The following is a 16,159-nucleotide window of genomic DNA, read 5'->3' as shown; positions in this document are numbered from 1 at the left end:
ATAAGAGTGTTTTGTTGCTTTCTGTTGAACTTGGCAAACTTTGAGCATGAGACTGAAAGAGCAAGAGAGACGGACTACAGCTGTATGCACAAAAATGATAGCACTGGATTTCTTGTTATAATATTATCGTGGCTGGACTCTCTGTAAGCACAGTACAGGATGTAATTTATACCTTTCCTGTAGCATTGGGGCCGTTACTTTGTATGCAAGTGTGTGTACGTCCTTCTGTCTATTTGGCCTCCACAGTTATGCACCTGCTCCTGATTCGGCATCAGCAGATGCCAGGGCCTCCACTTAGCATGAGAGTGGCTCTAACACAGTCAGCTATACCCAGGTAGCATGACCTCACCAGATATTTTTTAAACTCCCACGTGGAAGCTCAAAAGCGAGCTTTTAATATTGAGGCTGTAAAGGATACAACTGAACGCTTTTGATTTGGTTTCCTTTAACAGATTAGCCCCAGCAAGTCCCTCTCAGCCCTTCTGTTAAGATGCTGCTGAATCTGTGCAAGAGTAATTACCAGCTCTTGCCCTGTTATTTTTAGATCCCATGATGTGATGATTGCATTTAATTACTCAGGATGCGGCACTAAAATTAGAAATATCAGTGGGTAGTAATCACAGTCAGATTACGTGCTGCATGATCTTCATCCTAATGACTTTCGGAAGACTGCAGTGTGTCTCGTGCAGGGCAATTTGGTGTAGCGTGATGGAGACCCAAACATTACCCACACACGCACACCAGCCTGCACCTTTCTCCCCCGCAATCCAGACACACTCCCATGCTTTCACGCACCTCCCCTGCCCACCACACGAGGAGCTAAAAATAGACGACAGTACGACGACGAGAAAAGGGGTTGGGAGAAGAGGGAGGAATGGGAGAAAAAAGCACGAGGAAGGGAGTGAAAGGAAGCACAGAGCTCATCAAAGATGAGAGGAGGAAGAGGCGGAGGAGGGGAAGAGAAAGAGGATATTGCGGGAGCAAAACAGCGAAAAGATAAGGGAGCTGTGAGAGGGAGGGAGGAGGAAGAGCGTGATGTACTGTCACCTGGTCGCCCAGCTGAGCACAACTTTGTCCTGCTAGCTGTCTAACTTGCGCTTGCTTGCTCACAGGTTGTCAACACCTGAAGGTCACGCTTACAGTAGCAGACACGCAACAAAGAGCCAATAAACTCCTGAAGCAGACCTGATTTAAAGGAGAGGGAACTGATGATTGCAGTTATAGACATAAATAGCTTATTATTATTTCTATTTATATGTCAAGTCATACTGTCGTTAACCTCGTTTAAACCTTGATTGCTCCTGACACTGGTGAAGTTAATGTTATGGAATACAATTAATTCTTTACTTGCATAACAAAACCTTAGTACATGACCAAAAATTATATACAAGTGAAGCTAATCTCTATGAAAGAATGTGAGTTAGATTGGAATTAGAGCTGCATAATTAATCAGATAGTAATCCCAATCACGTACTGTTTTTTTTAACGCTCACTTATTATGGTTAATAAAACCTTATGCACATTTGCACCGCATTGTTAGCACTAACTCTGCGCTAGGGATTATCGGCGCCAATATTTGGCATTTTGACGCATATCGGCATTTGCCTTTTTAAAAAAATATATTATTATTATTATTTTTTATATATTTAATTGTATTATTATTATTTTTTTAATCCGACGGCCGATAAGAGATCAATTTAAAACTGGGTTATTTTGGCTCTGATGCATATGCTTAAAGGCATTTAAACAAAGTTAAGTGTTGGAGTTTGTATTATTCAAACTTTTGACGCCAATATTTTCACTTTTACCGCAAATGAATATCGGCTTCAAATATCGGTTATCGGCCCCCTTGACTACTAATAATCGGTATCGGTATCGGCCCTGAAAATCCATCGGTCTATCGCTACTCTGCGCATCATGTTCAAATCTGCACTCTCCTCCATACAGCCACTGTTCAATGTTGCAGTGTATATTTGTATTTTTAATAGCCTTTATTTTTATTTCATCTCTTAATTTTATTATTCTCTTACGGGCTTAACAGGGGGGATGACAGATGTGTAATGTCGTATGTCTTGTAAGCTTCTGGATGCCTGAATTTCCCTCGGGATCAATAAAGTATCTATCAGACATCAAAGCATAACACCCTATCCACCCAACTCCCAAAGTCAAGAGTGAAATTACCCATGATGCACCAATGCAAAGTTTAGTTTGATGCACAATTTGTACATGAGCCTGAATGCAGCACAAAATGTTACTGAAAGTGTTGCTTTGTTTATTCAAATTTGAAAGTACAATAAAAAAATGATTCTATAATCGTGATGATCATTTTGAGCATAATCATGCAGCCCTACTTGCGACAGCCACACAGGCTGACCTCCATCTGATTATTATTAGTACCCAACATCCGCCACCACCCAGCTGGCGGCTCATAATCCTGACAATTCTGTTTTTGTATAAACATAAAAATAAGCAGCATCACCGTGCCAACTTTTGAATCAGCGTGATACAACAGACACATTAAAGAAACCGCTGAGCTGATGTTCTGCCTGGTTTTCATAACAAGAGAAATGCCCGGTAGAACGGAAAGGAACATTCTTCCAAAGAAGTGGAAGGCTGAATGAAACACATTTACGTCCTTGATGTCTATCTCTGTACAATGAGCCTAGAGCGAGTAGATAAAGTAAGTCAGACATAAGGCGAGCATTGTGAGAGTTGTTACGTAGTCATGGACAAACAAACACATTACTGTCAAAAGATGAGACACGATTCCAGGAAAAAAACATGAAGCCTGCTTCCATTGAACTCCACAGATGACTCTTTCACCTGACTGTCTGAACCTTGCGGTAGTCACCGTCTGGTTTTTCTAATGTGGGGGACTGGCTTCAAAGGGACGTCTTTCCATTTCTGCCCGGCAGAAGTCAGAACAACAATGCGAGCGTAAACGTTCGGTACAGAGGAAAGTAAAGAGGCAGACTCGTCGGCCCCGACGAGACAGCGGGAGAGGAGCGAGCGAGAGGCGAGCAGACAAGTGTGACAAAACACAATGATCGGGCAGACAGGGAGAGGCAGGGAGACAAGCGAGCCGACAGGAGCTCACACAGGTAGAGGTAGAAGTCAGAGAGACAGGCGTACACAAATACAAATGATTATAAAGAAAGACAGATAGGGAGATGGAGACAGGTCATTAGGTGGGGCAGACAGAGACAGGTAAGCATAGGAGCACTTGGTTTGATTCTCCACAGGAGGCACAGGAGGCAACATCCATGTGTCTGTCTGCTCATATATACTTAAGGAGAGATGTTGCCTGAACTATAATGAAGGCTGAGGCATGTTTGAAGAACCTGTAACACCACCAGCTATTTAGAAAGGCAACATCCCAATGACAGCATAGCAGCAAAACTGCACTCTGTAGCTTTTACTTTCAACAGTTAACTCCTCTTAAAGGGAGGAACATGCATGGACACATAAAATAGATCCCTCCGCCAGGCCTCTTAATGATAGCTGATTGACAGTGATAAAACAAGATTAAATAAAAAAGAATTACGTAACTTTACATCACTCCTCGTAAGTCCCTGTCACACCCACAACAACGTGATAATGATTACAAACTAAGCTCTAGTTACACAAGGGAATCAGTCATTCATCACCCACTTTGCTACTTAATCTGTTGTGCTTATATTACTGTGAATCTACCAAACTGTCTCTTATACTCTCTCTATATATAAATGTATATTTTTTATCCTGTATTCAAGCAGGGTGGACCTACTGAGGCCGAGGTGTGTGTTAATAATCCTCCAAATCACAAAAACCACCTTGCCAATGTAAAATGTTATATTGTAGAACATGATAACGTACACTATAATACTCATAGCTAGGGCTGTACAAGTAATCGAATATTAATTGCGCACTCCGCCTGTAGAAAACTCTGCTGCATATCAAGACAAGCGCTCCCTAAACTAACAGCCACTCCCCAGGGGGCGATGGAGAGGTTTTGGCTTCACTTTGGGGGAGCTGGCATCTCATGTAATGAGCGCCTACCTCTCAGCGGCAGATTAGAGTGGAAGAGTAAACAACAGAGACCCTTATCTCGGCTCAACAAGGGACCACGTGGTTGTCGTGGTTACAGCAGCTGTTGAAAAGGGGAGGAGGATTCGTAGATGTCCTCTTCCTGTAACTTATCTATTACGTCTTTGAAGTGCCATGTAGGCTACTTACTATTGAGTTTTGAATGCTGCTTGTTGTTACGCTAAAACAGGAAGAGAGCGAGTCACATGTAAACCAAAACAACTATTTATAACAATTAATGGTTAATAATCTCAACATTGATTACAATAATGGTGATTATCATTTTGGCCATAATCATGCAGCCCTATCCATAGCTCAATACAAATTCAAATTAGGGATGTACGATATTATCGGTACGTTATCGGTATCTGCAGATAATGGCTTGAAAATGAAGCATCAGCAGATATGTCATTTTTCTGCCGATATTCTCTGCCAATAAAGCGACACTTTAATTTTGCCTAAATACTCGATGATTCCCTAAAAAAGCTTGACGTAATGGTACGACATTAACTCGGTGCGTGTGTGCGTGCGCACTGCATGCACCACGCCTCTTCCGTCAAGCGTGAAAAAGGGTGAAAGATGTCTGCTTTATGGCAGTATTTGGCCACTACAATAAGAGTAGGCATGACCTCAATTCCACTACAGGGGAGACTTGATGTTCTCTGCAATTAGGTGGAAAAAACCATGTGCCTAATATATCGTTAGCAAAATCAGCAATCGGCAAAAAGTGTTGGAAAATATCGGCATGTCAGATATCGGCAAAAAATCCAATATGGTGCATCCCAAATTCAAATATTACCACAGAACTGCAGCTTTAAACATGATCTGTTCTTCGAAGGTTGAGCAACATGCAAAGTTCAGTTGGACTATGAAAGAAAAAAAAAAAAGAGTACGCTAGATTTTGAAAGTATCCAACCAGAGTGTTGTCACATCATTCCAGGTAGGCACAAAGGCAGGCCGGCAGGCCATCCAACCATCTCATACAGTCTGAATGTAATGATTGGACGGACGGCAACAGACACAGAGCATTTCATTAGTGATTGCTGTTTGTATGTGAAGGGAATTTCAACAAATACAGGATTAAGTGCTTCAGAATAAATCACCTGCAGTAGATGTTACTGGTACATAAACAGTACGATTACGCTGTGTTGTTGTAATATCGTCAGAATGTTCCGCCCCCCAGCAAAATGACTACGTGTTGACTTTCAATATATCACACTGTCTTTAAATAAAATGATCCAAATCAGCCCGCACTCGACCATTGTGCTGCAGAAGCTATTAATTCGCCGAACTTAGCGACCCAGCTTCTGCTCACTGAAAGTGCTGCGGCAAAAATGTGGAGCATGGCTACAGCAGCTTAATGATTTAATTGGTTACTGGTGGAGTGTTAATGAGTCTGCATTTCGCAGAGACTGGTACTTCCAGTACTTGGCAGCTCGGACCTTCGTATCTGGGACTTCATTAGGGCTCCGTTGGAAAGGAATAGGTTGAATGTCTGAGACCTACAGCCCTGCTTTAACCTCTATCAATGCCCTGCATTCACATATGGGGATGAACACCCAGTTCTGCAGGGGTTGGGATACAAAAGAGGGCACCGGCTAGGACATGATGTGCATACAGTGTGATACGGCACAAAGAGTTACACACTCACACACAGGCTGAATGGACAAAACAAAGGAGGAGCCTGTACATTAGGATGGTATGTACAAATATTTAAGCAGGGAAAGAAAGAGTTAGTAAACTAGAAGATAAGCTTTAATTAGTGTCAGCGACCAGGACGACATGAATGAAAATTCTTTCCTAATTAATACGTTAGATATTAATGCAAAACATTACTCTTCAATAACTTCTTTAGAGCGTTGCTTTTGTGTCTTAGCTTCAGCTGGATTCTAACAATCATTGTACTGCCAAATAAGACATTTATCGTCCTTAAACTGCTCTTGGCTGCGTCCTTCTCTCAGGAGACTAAATAAAATCCTCAGTCAGAGTCGGATATATCTGCACGTGTTCTCCACACTTCTCTCTGTGTGTGTTTGTTGGCTGACGCACAAACCTGGAATGCTTCAGTGCTTCTGCAATAAATTCCTTTTTTAACTCTCTGTCCAGTGACTGTCAATACAGACGAGTTGTGATCCCTTGTTATTGTTGTCTGAGTGAAAGAGGGGATTCCATTCATGCCATTAATGTTAGGAGAAAAACAAAGTTTATCCTCCTTTTTTTATAACTTTAAGTATCCAAATTTATCACCATCGCATGCCGGAGATGTAAGGGAAAGTAGAGGTAGAAAAAAAGAGAGAAAGAAGGACATGCATTCTGGGAGGGTGAAGAAAATGAGAGTGCAGAGGGGAGGGGAGGAAAGGGCAACACCAACATCTTGTCACCACCTGGAACCCAGCTTGCTGCCCGGGGATGTTGCCTTTACATAAGAACAGTGGACAGAGCTGCAGCGGAGGAAAAAAAAAAATGACATAGACGAACAGTGTTCTCAGCGCACCGGGGGGCTAACCATCTACAGGAGGGCGAGCAAGTCTCCTCTGATCTCTACACGCATGGCCACACAGACAGATCTGCACTGTAACGAAGAGCTGGCTGTCATTTCAGAACATCCAGACAGATACAGGTAACAAGCCAGAGCCCGATACTTCAACATTAACTATTTGAATCACTGCAGATTACAAATGCATGCAGCATAAAACGGGGAATTTCTGGCTGAGGTTTGGTCCACAGTCTCAGACGGAAGCTAAAAAACAAAGCTAACCTCCTGAACTGTGTTTTCCTTACAGTCTGAGGTCAAAAAACAAGTGCTTATGAAACTTGAATGATAATAAGGATTATTCCTTTTTAACACATGACAAATTCCTTCCGAAACCTGCAAAAATGGTTCAGTTGTATAACGGCGAAAGTAATCAGGGGGTGCTACAGGGCGGCTGCGGTTCCCGTCACAAGTTCGACAACACATGAGAGAGCAACTTATGAGACGGGGCCATCAGTGGGCCCTGAGGTCTGCTTTCAGAGACGTAAAAGTGAACAGGAATCGTTGCCGACGACAAAAACAGCAACGAATGTGCTCAGGCCAGCGCAAACCAAAAAAAACAAGGGGTAAATACATTCTTATCACTGAGGTGATCATGGGAGTTTAGTGTGACCTGAACATCTAAGCAGAGGAAATACTTTTAGCGTGGTCTTACCTTTGTGATAAGAGTGCGGTATTCTTCAACCTGGTGGTCGTTGTTATGGCAGCCGGCCAGGAGCTGCCACACTTCCCCACGCAGAGCCTCAGGAATGCCGCTCCGCACCAGAGCTGGAAGCTGCCTGGGACGCACTGATAAGTTCGTATGCCTGCGACAGGAGAGGAGAGGGGATATAGAGTCAACCACGGCAGGCCACCAAAGACTTTTCACATTATTTAGTGCCGCATATTTCTACAATCTTAAAAGTATGGTGCTGGAAAATCCCTCTTTACCCGATTTTTGCATCTTCAATCTTTCTGTGCGCACCTGTCTAAAACATCTACCCAAATCAAAGCTTTCATTGGCTTAGAAGGCTGTCATTTTTCCCGGAAATCAAGTTTAAACAAATTCAACGTGATAAGGAATTCAACCACCACTCAGACGATCAGTTCTGTAGCACAGTCTTATACTAGAAGCGTAACTCTGTTTGGGGAAGAGCTAAGTGCGTGAGAGTGGGGTGGTAGAGCGAGTGAGAGGGAGCGGAAGTGTGCGTGCACGAGTTACCTGACGTGTGAAGGGACCGGAGCAGCGGAAGAGCAGAGAAAAGACCGATCGGTTGCTGTATAAACAACAGAACTAATGTGGAGTTTAGGCCGTGTGTTTGTGCATACAGTAATAAAGAGTACGACTCCATACTGAAGCCGCGCTCCTGTATCTTGCTTCCTGCTGGCGGATAAAAGTGACAGGAGCTAGCCCCGAAGCTAGCTACAGCTTCGGCCCCGGAGCAGAACAATAAGTCTCCCCTCCGTGCGTCTAACTACAGTCGGGCCGCTGAAGCAGGAAAGGTTAACAATGGCTTGGCTCGTTAGTTTTCTCCGTTGGTTTGTAGCAGGCAGCGTATTATCGCCATCTGTTGGAATACAAGGCACACTACTTTAAACGTGAGAGCATTCTGGGACTCTGATGACTAATTTGTTCGTGCAAGCGTTATCAGCTGTGCTTCAGTTTTTAATTCAAGCACAACATTACAGTTAGAACTATTAATATTTCAACGATATATTGAATTTCAATTGAAACGTGACAGCACTAGTGTCTTAAAGGAGCATTTGGCCCCTGGAAAAAGCCTCTGTCAGTTAAAGCTGGTGTTCTCTGTAATCGATAGAAGCAATAATATTTGAAATTGGCGCCACAGCTGTGGGGAAAGTCGTACAAACAGCTTGTGGTTTCTCCCATTCTACGTTCCTACAACACCCAGCGTGCATTGCGCCCCTCCCTCTGAAAGGAACAGCCCAGCGAGAGACGCTGGAGTGAAATACTACCGTTTCGCTGCAGAGCGGTACAGAATCCAAAATGCGACGATGATATACCAGTGGATCGTCTAAAAAATCTTCAGGTCTGCAGTCTACATTTCAAACCTGACGATTTTGAACGAGACATGACATCAGAGGCGGGCGTCCTAGATTGAGGAAGTGTAGTTTAGCAAGCTTCCTGGCGGAGGTTTTCCAGGGCCCATTGGAGAAGCGGATAGCGTCCTCCAAAGGCACAGAGGGAAACTGCATTCTTTCCCACCATAATGGCATTAGCTCACCATAACAGCATGATAGGACTGAGGTTGAAAATCGGCGAACTGGCCCTTTAAAAGTATGGTGGACTTGAAAATCCCTCTTTACAATCTTTGTGTGCACACCTGCACATCAAATCTACCCAAATCGATGCTTTGACTGGCTCCACACAGTTACTAAAGAGGACCATCAGACGATCAGTTTGGTCAAGGTCATAACAATAAGAAGAAGTTTTATCTCCTTAATCCCACAGGTGTAAAGATTTACATGCATAGCAGCCTTAAAATATCCACTTCCACTTCAAACAAGCGAAACGATCAATCAGGGACTCAAATGTGCTATTTCTGTCTCGAGAACGCCTGATTTATTCCTTCACATTCTTTTTCAGCCTCATAACGCTACTTTTTTCCTCTGACATTTGCACGTCAGTATTGTTTTATTTAACGCTGCACTATTTTTAGCAGGATGGGGAAACAAGGCGGAGCAGAAGACAATGAGAATACACAGAGATAAGCTTTAACGTCTTCTTCGTCTTTACATTTAAATGTTGCAGAGGTATTTACGCTGTCTGCAGCTTTAAATAGACTCGAGGCATTTGCCCGCAAGTAAGAGATGGAGACGGAAATAGAGGTACAGCAAGAAGGAGAAGGTAAACTTGGAGGCACAGCTGTACCTTTCCAGCCAACTATCGCCTGACTGGAGCCGACAGAAAATCCCTGAATCCCCACAGATTCTCTCACTTTTTCCCCCTGTTCTCAATTCATCCACCTCCATTTTCTCAGTTTGTTTGCTTTTATTTGTTCCGGGCGTCAGGTTATGCAATCGGTGGCATTTTCTGTTGAGACTAAGACGGGAAACAGAAGTATACTGTGTGTGTGTGTGTGTGTGTGTGTGTGTGTGTGCGCATGTGATGTAAGTAATGCCAGGCCCGGTCCTCGGGGGCATAAAATTGAAAAGGGCTCTCTGTGATTTGCCTGTCTTTTCTCCCGGAGCGCTACATCCCACAATGCAACAACAACACACACGCAGGCGCGCACACACAAAATCACCGATCGTTTGCACAAAGCCGAGCATTATGCCAGGCGAGTCTCATGATCCCTTTCTACTATTTTTATCAGAGAAGTGAGAAAAATACCTCCAAAGCATTCAGTGTTTTGGAGGTCATGTCATTATTAGGTTTTATCGAGGGACGGGAAACACTAAAATGTAGTCGGTATGAAGAAAAGAATAGGTGGAATATGTGGCTTAACTATCAGCAATTAAAGTCCGGGCAGCTTCTCTTCACTTCATCACCAGCTTTTGATTACAAACAAATGCAGTAATGGAAGAGGGAAGTCATCTTAATAAGCTGCTTATCAGGAACTCCTGCCTGCTGCTCCTTCTTTTACATACAGCTAATCCACACACACACACATATATTAACCATTTGTGCATCTGCGTCTTTGCAGCAGCAGCAAAAGAAAGGGAAGGACAGGCAGGACGTTAATGAGGGAACGAAGCCTCACCACTTGGATAACAAGTCTCCCCAGGTTTCCAGGATCTTCTCCGCGCACTCCTTTGACACGTCGCCCGACCCGCTGAGTAGCGGCTCATCATTATCTGGAAACACAAGAGTGATAGCAGGTTAGGTTATGGTCGTTTTCCTTTCTTACATGTTTAGATGTGGCCTTTAAATAAATGATCAGAGCTTATGCATGTGAATGGGATAGATTAGGGTTGTCATGATACCAGAATTTTAGCTGTACCTGTTTCGATACCACGGCAACAAAAGAAGAAATGTTCGGTACCAAAATTGGATCTTTTTAATGTTTTCTCACACACAGTGCCGCTACAGCCCATTTGACATACTGTTTACAATAATGAAAGGCATGAGTAGCCGGATTTTCCCAAAAAATGAAGTGTATTATTATGTTATATTGTTTAGACGCTTATTAAATGATACCCTCTCAATTATCAATCACACACATAAGAAGAAGTGTTTTGTTGTGTCTGTATCTGCACAGAATCTGCCCTTAATCTATATTTCCTTCTCATTCTGCTGTTTGGGACATTTCTGGGTGTGAATAATTTCGCAGTGGTGTTCCGCAGGTCGGCACTAAATAAAAATGTAGAGACCAGGTGCTGCTCTCCGTCTGTCTGCCTGCAACAGACGGTAACGTAACTTGTTCGTCACTTACAAGACTCCAAAAGGACTTCACTAAACAGTCCGCTGTGTCGGGGCTGTATAAAAGCTACAGGTGACGCAGGGCGGAGCAGACAGACACACACAGTCAGCAGGATGAGGTGCAGCTTTAGCTGCAGACAAACTACATCCTGTACCTTCCTGTGGAGCTCTAGGCGTGTTACTTAGTTGTTTAGGGCGTTACTGCTGTGAAACAATCACAAATGATCTTATTCTTCAGTTTTAATGCTTTGTTTTCATTAACAGCTCTCTCTCTCTCTCCACTTCCTGCTTATGTCACTCAACCACAGCTCTCTCTCTCTGTCTCTCTCTCGCAGCAGATTTGGGTTGAAAACTTCACTTTCAATACCTTAAAATTCAGTACTATGTATATAAAAATAAATAATAATAATAATAATAATAATAATAAATAAAATAACAGGGATTGTACAATTGCAATACGTGGTATCGAAAATGTTGACAACCTTAAAAAAGGTGGGTACAAACTCAACTTGAAGACACTTTGTTTCGAGGTCTATAACATAGTTTATATCATAGTATATAATCATATGTGTTATTTGATAAAAAAATAAAATCTGAAATTTTAAGATCCAATCAAATTCTTGGGGGGTTTTATTTCAACTTTTCAAAGTATCAGTGGAAGAATTCTGATGAGCTGTGTGTATATGAAAATGAAATAAGAGCAGGCAGGTCGCAATCAACAGATGTGATGTCCAAAAAATGAGACCCAATTGCACCAAAAGGCCAGTACATCAAAGTGTGACACAAAGTCAGATACAAAAAGTACCTCCATTATTATCTCTGCCTTTTATAATCTCGTTGCTACCTCTCACATTCACACAGAAATAACACACACACACACACACACACACACACACATACACACACACACACACACACACACACACACACACACACACACACACACACACACACACACACACACACACACACACACACACACACACACACACAGACAGCACTAGGAGCTAAGTACTCGTTGAGGACACAGAACAAACAGTTCTGTAACACAGTGTCTGATCTCTCACATGACTTTGACTCCTTTGGGCCATGCATCCATATGAGGTACAGCACCACGGGTTAGAGTTCTCATTTTTGGTAAAAAATATGACTCAACAAGTCATGGAAATAAAACGATAATCTCTGAGAGTATGCAGCATATTAAAGATGGCCTGTTAAAACCATCCAATTACATCCAAGTCCACTTAGAGTCCTCTTTTTGGCTGTTTATATGTATCAGATGATCAACTACAAATTAAAAAAGTTGAAACCATATACACATGGTTGTGCCAGTCTGTGGTTCTGTGTGGTCATATCTGTGCAGAATATTGCTTCTATAAAGAAGTCATACCCTTTGCTCTACAAGGAATAGCACTTTTATTAACAAATCTGCCATCCTCTTGTATTGTGCGCCTTTAATAACAGAAAATCCCATAAGAGGTGACGAAGCGAAAAAGAAAAGAGTCCAATCACCTTCCTCTTCGTCGTCCTCAGGTGGCGAAGGAACCGTGGTGCCCGGCCCGGTGGGCAGGATGCCGGGACTCGCTGTGGTCTTCCGTTTCTCCCTCTCGGTCTCACTTTCCAAACTCAGCACCTCGTAAAGTGTGTCGGAGGCGGGACTCTTGCGCTCCTTACGCTCCATCTGACGAGACATGCAGATCAACTAAATTCAGTCATCTGACATCTGTTAGATTTAGTTCTTCCCATGTTACTTAGCAAAAATAAACTGACAAACGTAGTGCTGATACCTTGAGAACTGTAAAGTCGATTATTTGAGGCATTTGTGGTTATTAAAATACAATCACAACATTTTAAAACAGTCATTTTTTAGTGGAATTCCTCCTTATAGTTGACGATTATTAAAAGCACAAATGAAGCTGTGAAAAACGATGTATTTATGTGGGAATAGGAAATCATCAGGCGATCAAGGCCCCTTCTGAGAACACTTAAGGTATGCAGAAGCCCAGCTTGGGTCGGTGTTGATCTGAATATGAGCTAATATAAACACTACTGATCAGGATAGAATCTCTTGTGGTTAATCAAGAGGTGATGAGAAATGAGTGACAGCGTTTAGGAAGGAATCATCTCCCCTAACAAGAGACACATACACAAATCTAGTACAAGCAAGCTTTGCACAACAAACAAAAAAAGGGCGATACAAAGATACAAGTATTTCTTTAATTATTTAACAGAAGCCGACACTTGAATTGATTTAATCACGCGTTGAAAATTGTGCCATGATTTGACATACCTGTCGTAGTTTAAGGTAGAAGGTCTCAGTGTAGTTGCGTTTGCTGAAGGGCCAGAAGAGCCTGTCGTTTGGGGCGCACACCCTGACCCTCGTCTCCAGGAGAAAGCGGACCGGCTCCTCGACTTCTGTGATCACCAGGTCCACTGCTGTCGTCATGTACATAAATTTATCTACAAAGACAAAGAAAGAGCTTGAATGTTACTGCTGACTAATAACAAATGATGATGGAAGGAACCGAGTCAGTGCCTTGGTCATTTGGTGTGATTGTCTTTGTTTCATCCTTGGTTTGAAGCTCCTCTGAGGAACTTTCTGTTTGTGTTGATTTTGGCGCCCCCTGTGGACAAAGCCGTACCTCTTATCTCTTTGCTGATTGTGTCCTGTACATGCTTAAGTGGTTGGCTTTTTCTTTAACAGTCATATGTACCACTCACTTTAGATTTCTGCCCTGGAAAATGCAGTTAATAGCTTTATCTGACACCTACCCGCCGCCAGTTTCAGGCATTCAAAATAACTATATGGAAATAATCAATCTTGTTGATGATGGTCTGATTTGCTTTTGTAGGTCATGTAGAGTAATCTTTAGTCCGTTTCATAACCAGCAAAAATCTCCTCACAGGAGCTTTAAACGTACAGTTTGTATGCTTTTATGTGGACCTAAATATCACCATAAAAGGCTCCTTCACAGCTATACCATGTACGGCTTCTTACGCCTGAAAATGTGTAAAATATAAGTGTGAAAGTATGAAAAAAGTGACAACTAGGCAGTGAAATATGTAAGAAGGAAATAATATCAGTTGAAAATCACTGTTTTATTAGGATTTTCGACAGGTTTCTGGCTGCTACCTTTGGGCGTTTCCTCATTCACAGCCTGGAACTGAGGCGTGTTGGGGTTCCAACTTCCTGTGATGATGTAAGACTTCCCGTCTGAGCTCTTTCCCATTGACTCCTGAAGGAGGAACAAGTTGGAAGAAGTTAGCGTTCTCACACACAAATTCATGTTGACACGCACATATACATGCATGAAAATAGTCACCCACCAGGTCTAGCAGGTGCATGTCACTGTTCTTCACATTTTTCCCTGGGCTGAGCAGGAGACCGAAGCACCTGGAGGAGACGCACATGAAAGCGCACGACACGCAGAAACAAACAAACACGCATACACAAAGAGAGGGGAAAGAGAGGGAGAGAGAGAAGTGAAATGAATAGGGTTACATAAGAAAAAAGGGTAAGAAAAAAAAAAGAACAGCGCAGGAGCGGGAACCAGACGCAGAACAATAAATCTCCCTATAGAGTGGAACCAGTCTTAAACCATCACATGTTACCGCAAATAGCTTCCTGGACTGATCCTCTAACACAGACCAGATCGCGGAGAATATTAAACACAGCTCTTCAATCCTTACCTTGTCTGGGTTCATCAAACAATAACAAACCACTGTGAAAATGGACGTCCGCGAAAAAAAAGGTGATGGAATGTTTACATTTTAAGCGATTTATTAGACGGTGGAAAAGACAGACTCGCATCAGTCACGTCTCCGAGCTGCGCCGGAACACTTGAAAGCCGACAGACACAGGGATGTTAACTGTTGTGTGTTTATCAATTATAGCGAGGGTGTTTCCTTTCTCATGAATGTCTCGTCATGTTTGAAGCAGTGGAGGAATGTCTGGATGTAAATCTTAAGTTACAGCAATATGTCCCTTAGATGGATACATTAAATTATATTCCTTATGCTTATATCATGTTAAGAGATACAACTGCTGCCTTGGTTGTACTTAAGGATAAATCTTCTGAAAGTGCTTTCTACTTGGGCTGCAAGACTGACACTGCGATAACTTTTCTTTCTGGGATATTTATTGCGATATAAACAACAATTAACAAATTAACTTTTTAATATATCGGACTTTTAAGTCTGTTTTCTTCTAACAAAACGAAATCCCTCTCCTACTTGTACCACTCTTGGTTCGGAGAAGTAGAGAGAGTTCAGGAGGAGCATCATGTTCTTCATAAAACTTGTGGGCTGCAGTCGGTTACTTATTCGATATGTCATCATATCATTAATAACGGTGTTCAAATGTTTAATCAGCGTGACAGACGCAGTGATAGCTCACCGTCTCCTACTTCCTGTTGGCACACACAACCCCACGCCCTGTGAGCAGTCTGTTTATGTAGCCACTGGAACGAGGTGCCGCTGATAACGGGAATACACACACTTAAAAGCTGCCACGTGTAACCGAGTCTGCATCAATCATGATCTGTGACGGCAGCAGTGTTGCGTGCATGTTTACAGTTTACAGGCAGGTGACACACATCTCAGCGGTCAGTTCACTCTGTGCTCAGGTGAAGAGCTGCACTAATGTGATATCAGACTTTTCCTGTAGGTTAGTCGTGGAAAAATTTAGAGTTTTCTTTTTGCACCAAGCAATTGAAGCAATGATTCGCTTCACAGTTGCAGGTCCTGTGATGTGACTATTGCACATGCGCACATCACAATTATGATGGTTTAACGATTTATTCTCCAGCCCAAAAGTTTTCTTAGTTAATAAGATGCAACTTAAAAAGATCTGAACACCGGGTCCTTATACGTGATAAAACGTGAACTTCTGTAAATAACTAATGAAACAAAAAACTTGTTATAAACTTGCTATTCTGAAGATACCATCTGTGTGAGTATGTGTGCTTGTGTTGTGGTTGTTTTTACCTCTCAATAGCCAGCTCCTTATTGGAGGTCTGCTGGACATAAATGACAATTTTCTTGTCCATTCCTGCGCGCAGCTTGAAGCTCTGCTTGTCCTTGTCCTTTGCTACAGCACTGGATATGTGAAGAAATAATACAAACATTTTAAACCATAAAAAGAAAATGATTGCATAAATACAAAGTAATGTGACAAAAGCTGAGTTAAATTATGTAGC

The 16,159-nt window shown here is 42.4% G+C and overlaps 1 protein-coding gene across 2 annotated transcripts in view; it reads right to left on the bottom strand.

Moving 5' to 3' along the window:
* LOC138601852 (rab GTPase-activating protein 1) overlaps nt 1-16,159 on the bottom strand; it is an 87,583-nt gene that overhangs the window by 48,157 nt on the left and 23,267 nt on the right. For both annotated transcript variants that reach the window (XM_069673118.1, XM_069673119.1), the window contains 7 exons: nt 15,948-16,058; nt 14,289-14,355; nt 14,095-14,197; nt 13,252-13,421; nt 12,474-12,642; nt 10,303-10,396; nt 7,254-7,404 (listed from right to left, as the gene is read on the bottom strand). In XM_069673118.1, coding sequence (XP_069529219.1) covers nt 7,254-7,404; nt 10,303-10,396; nt 12,474-12,642; nt 13,252-13,421; nt 14,095-14,197; nt 14,289-14,355; nt 15,948-16,058 — 865 coding nt within the window. The remainder of the gene's footprint in view (nt 1-7,253; nt 7,405-10,302; nt 10,397-12,473; nt 12,643-13,251; nt 13,422-14,094; nt 14,198-14,288; nt 14,356-15,947; nt 16,059-16,159) is intronic.

The sequence above is a fragment of the Semicossyphus pulcher genome, unplaced genomic scaffold, assembly GCF_022749685.1.
Source record: "Semicossyphus pulcher isolate SPU_LCO1_2020_fin unplaced genomic scaffold, fSemPul1.0.p SCAF_22, whole genome shotgun sequence".
Lineage (NCBI taxonomy): Eukaryota > Metazoa > Chordata > Actinopteri > Labriformes > Labridae > Semicossyphus > Semicossyphus pulcher.
The sequence above is the reverse complement of the archived record's forward strand: the minus strand, read 5'-3'. Positions and strand labels throughout refer to the sequence as shown.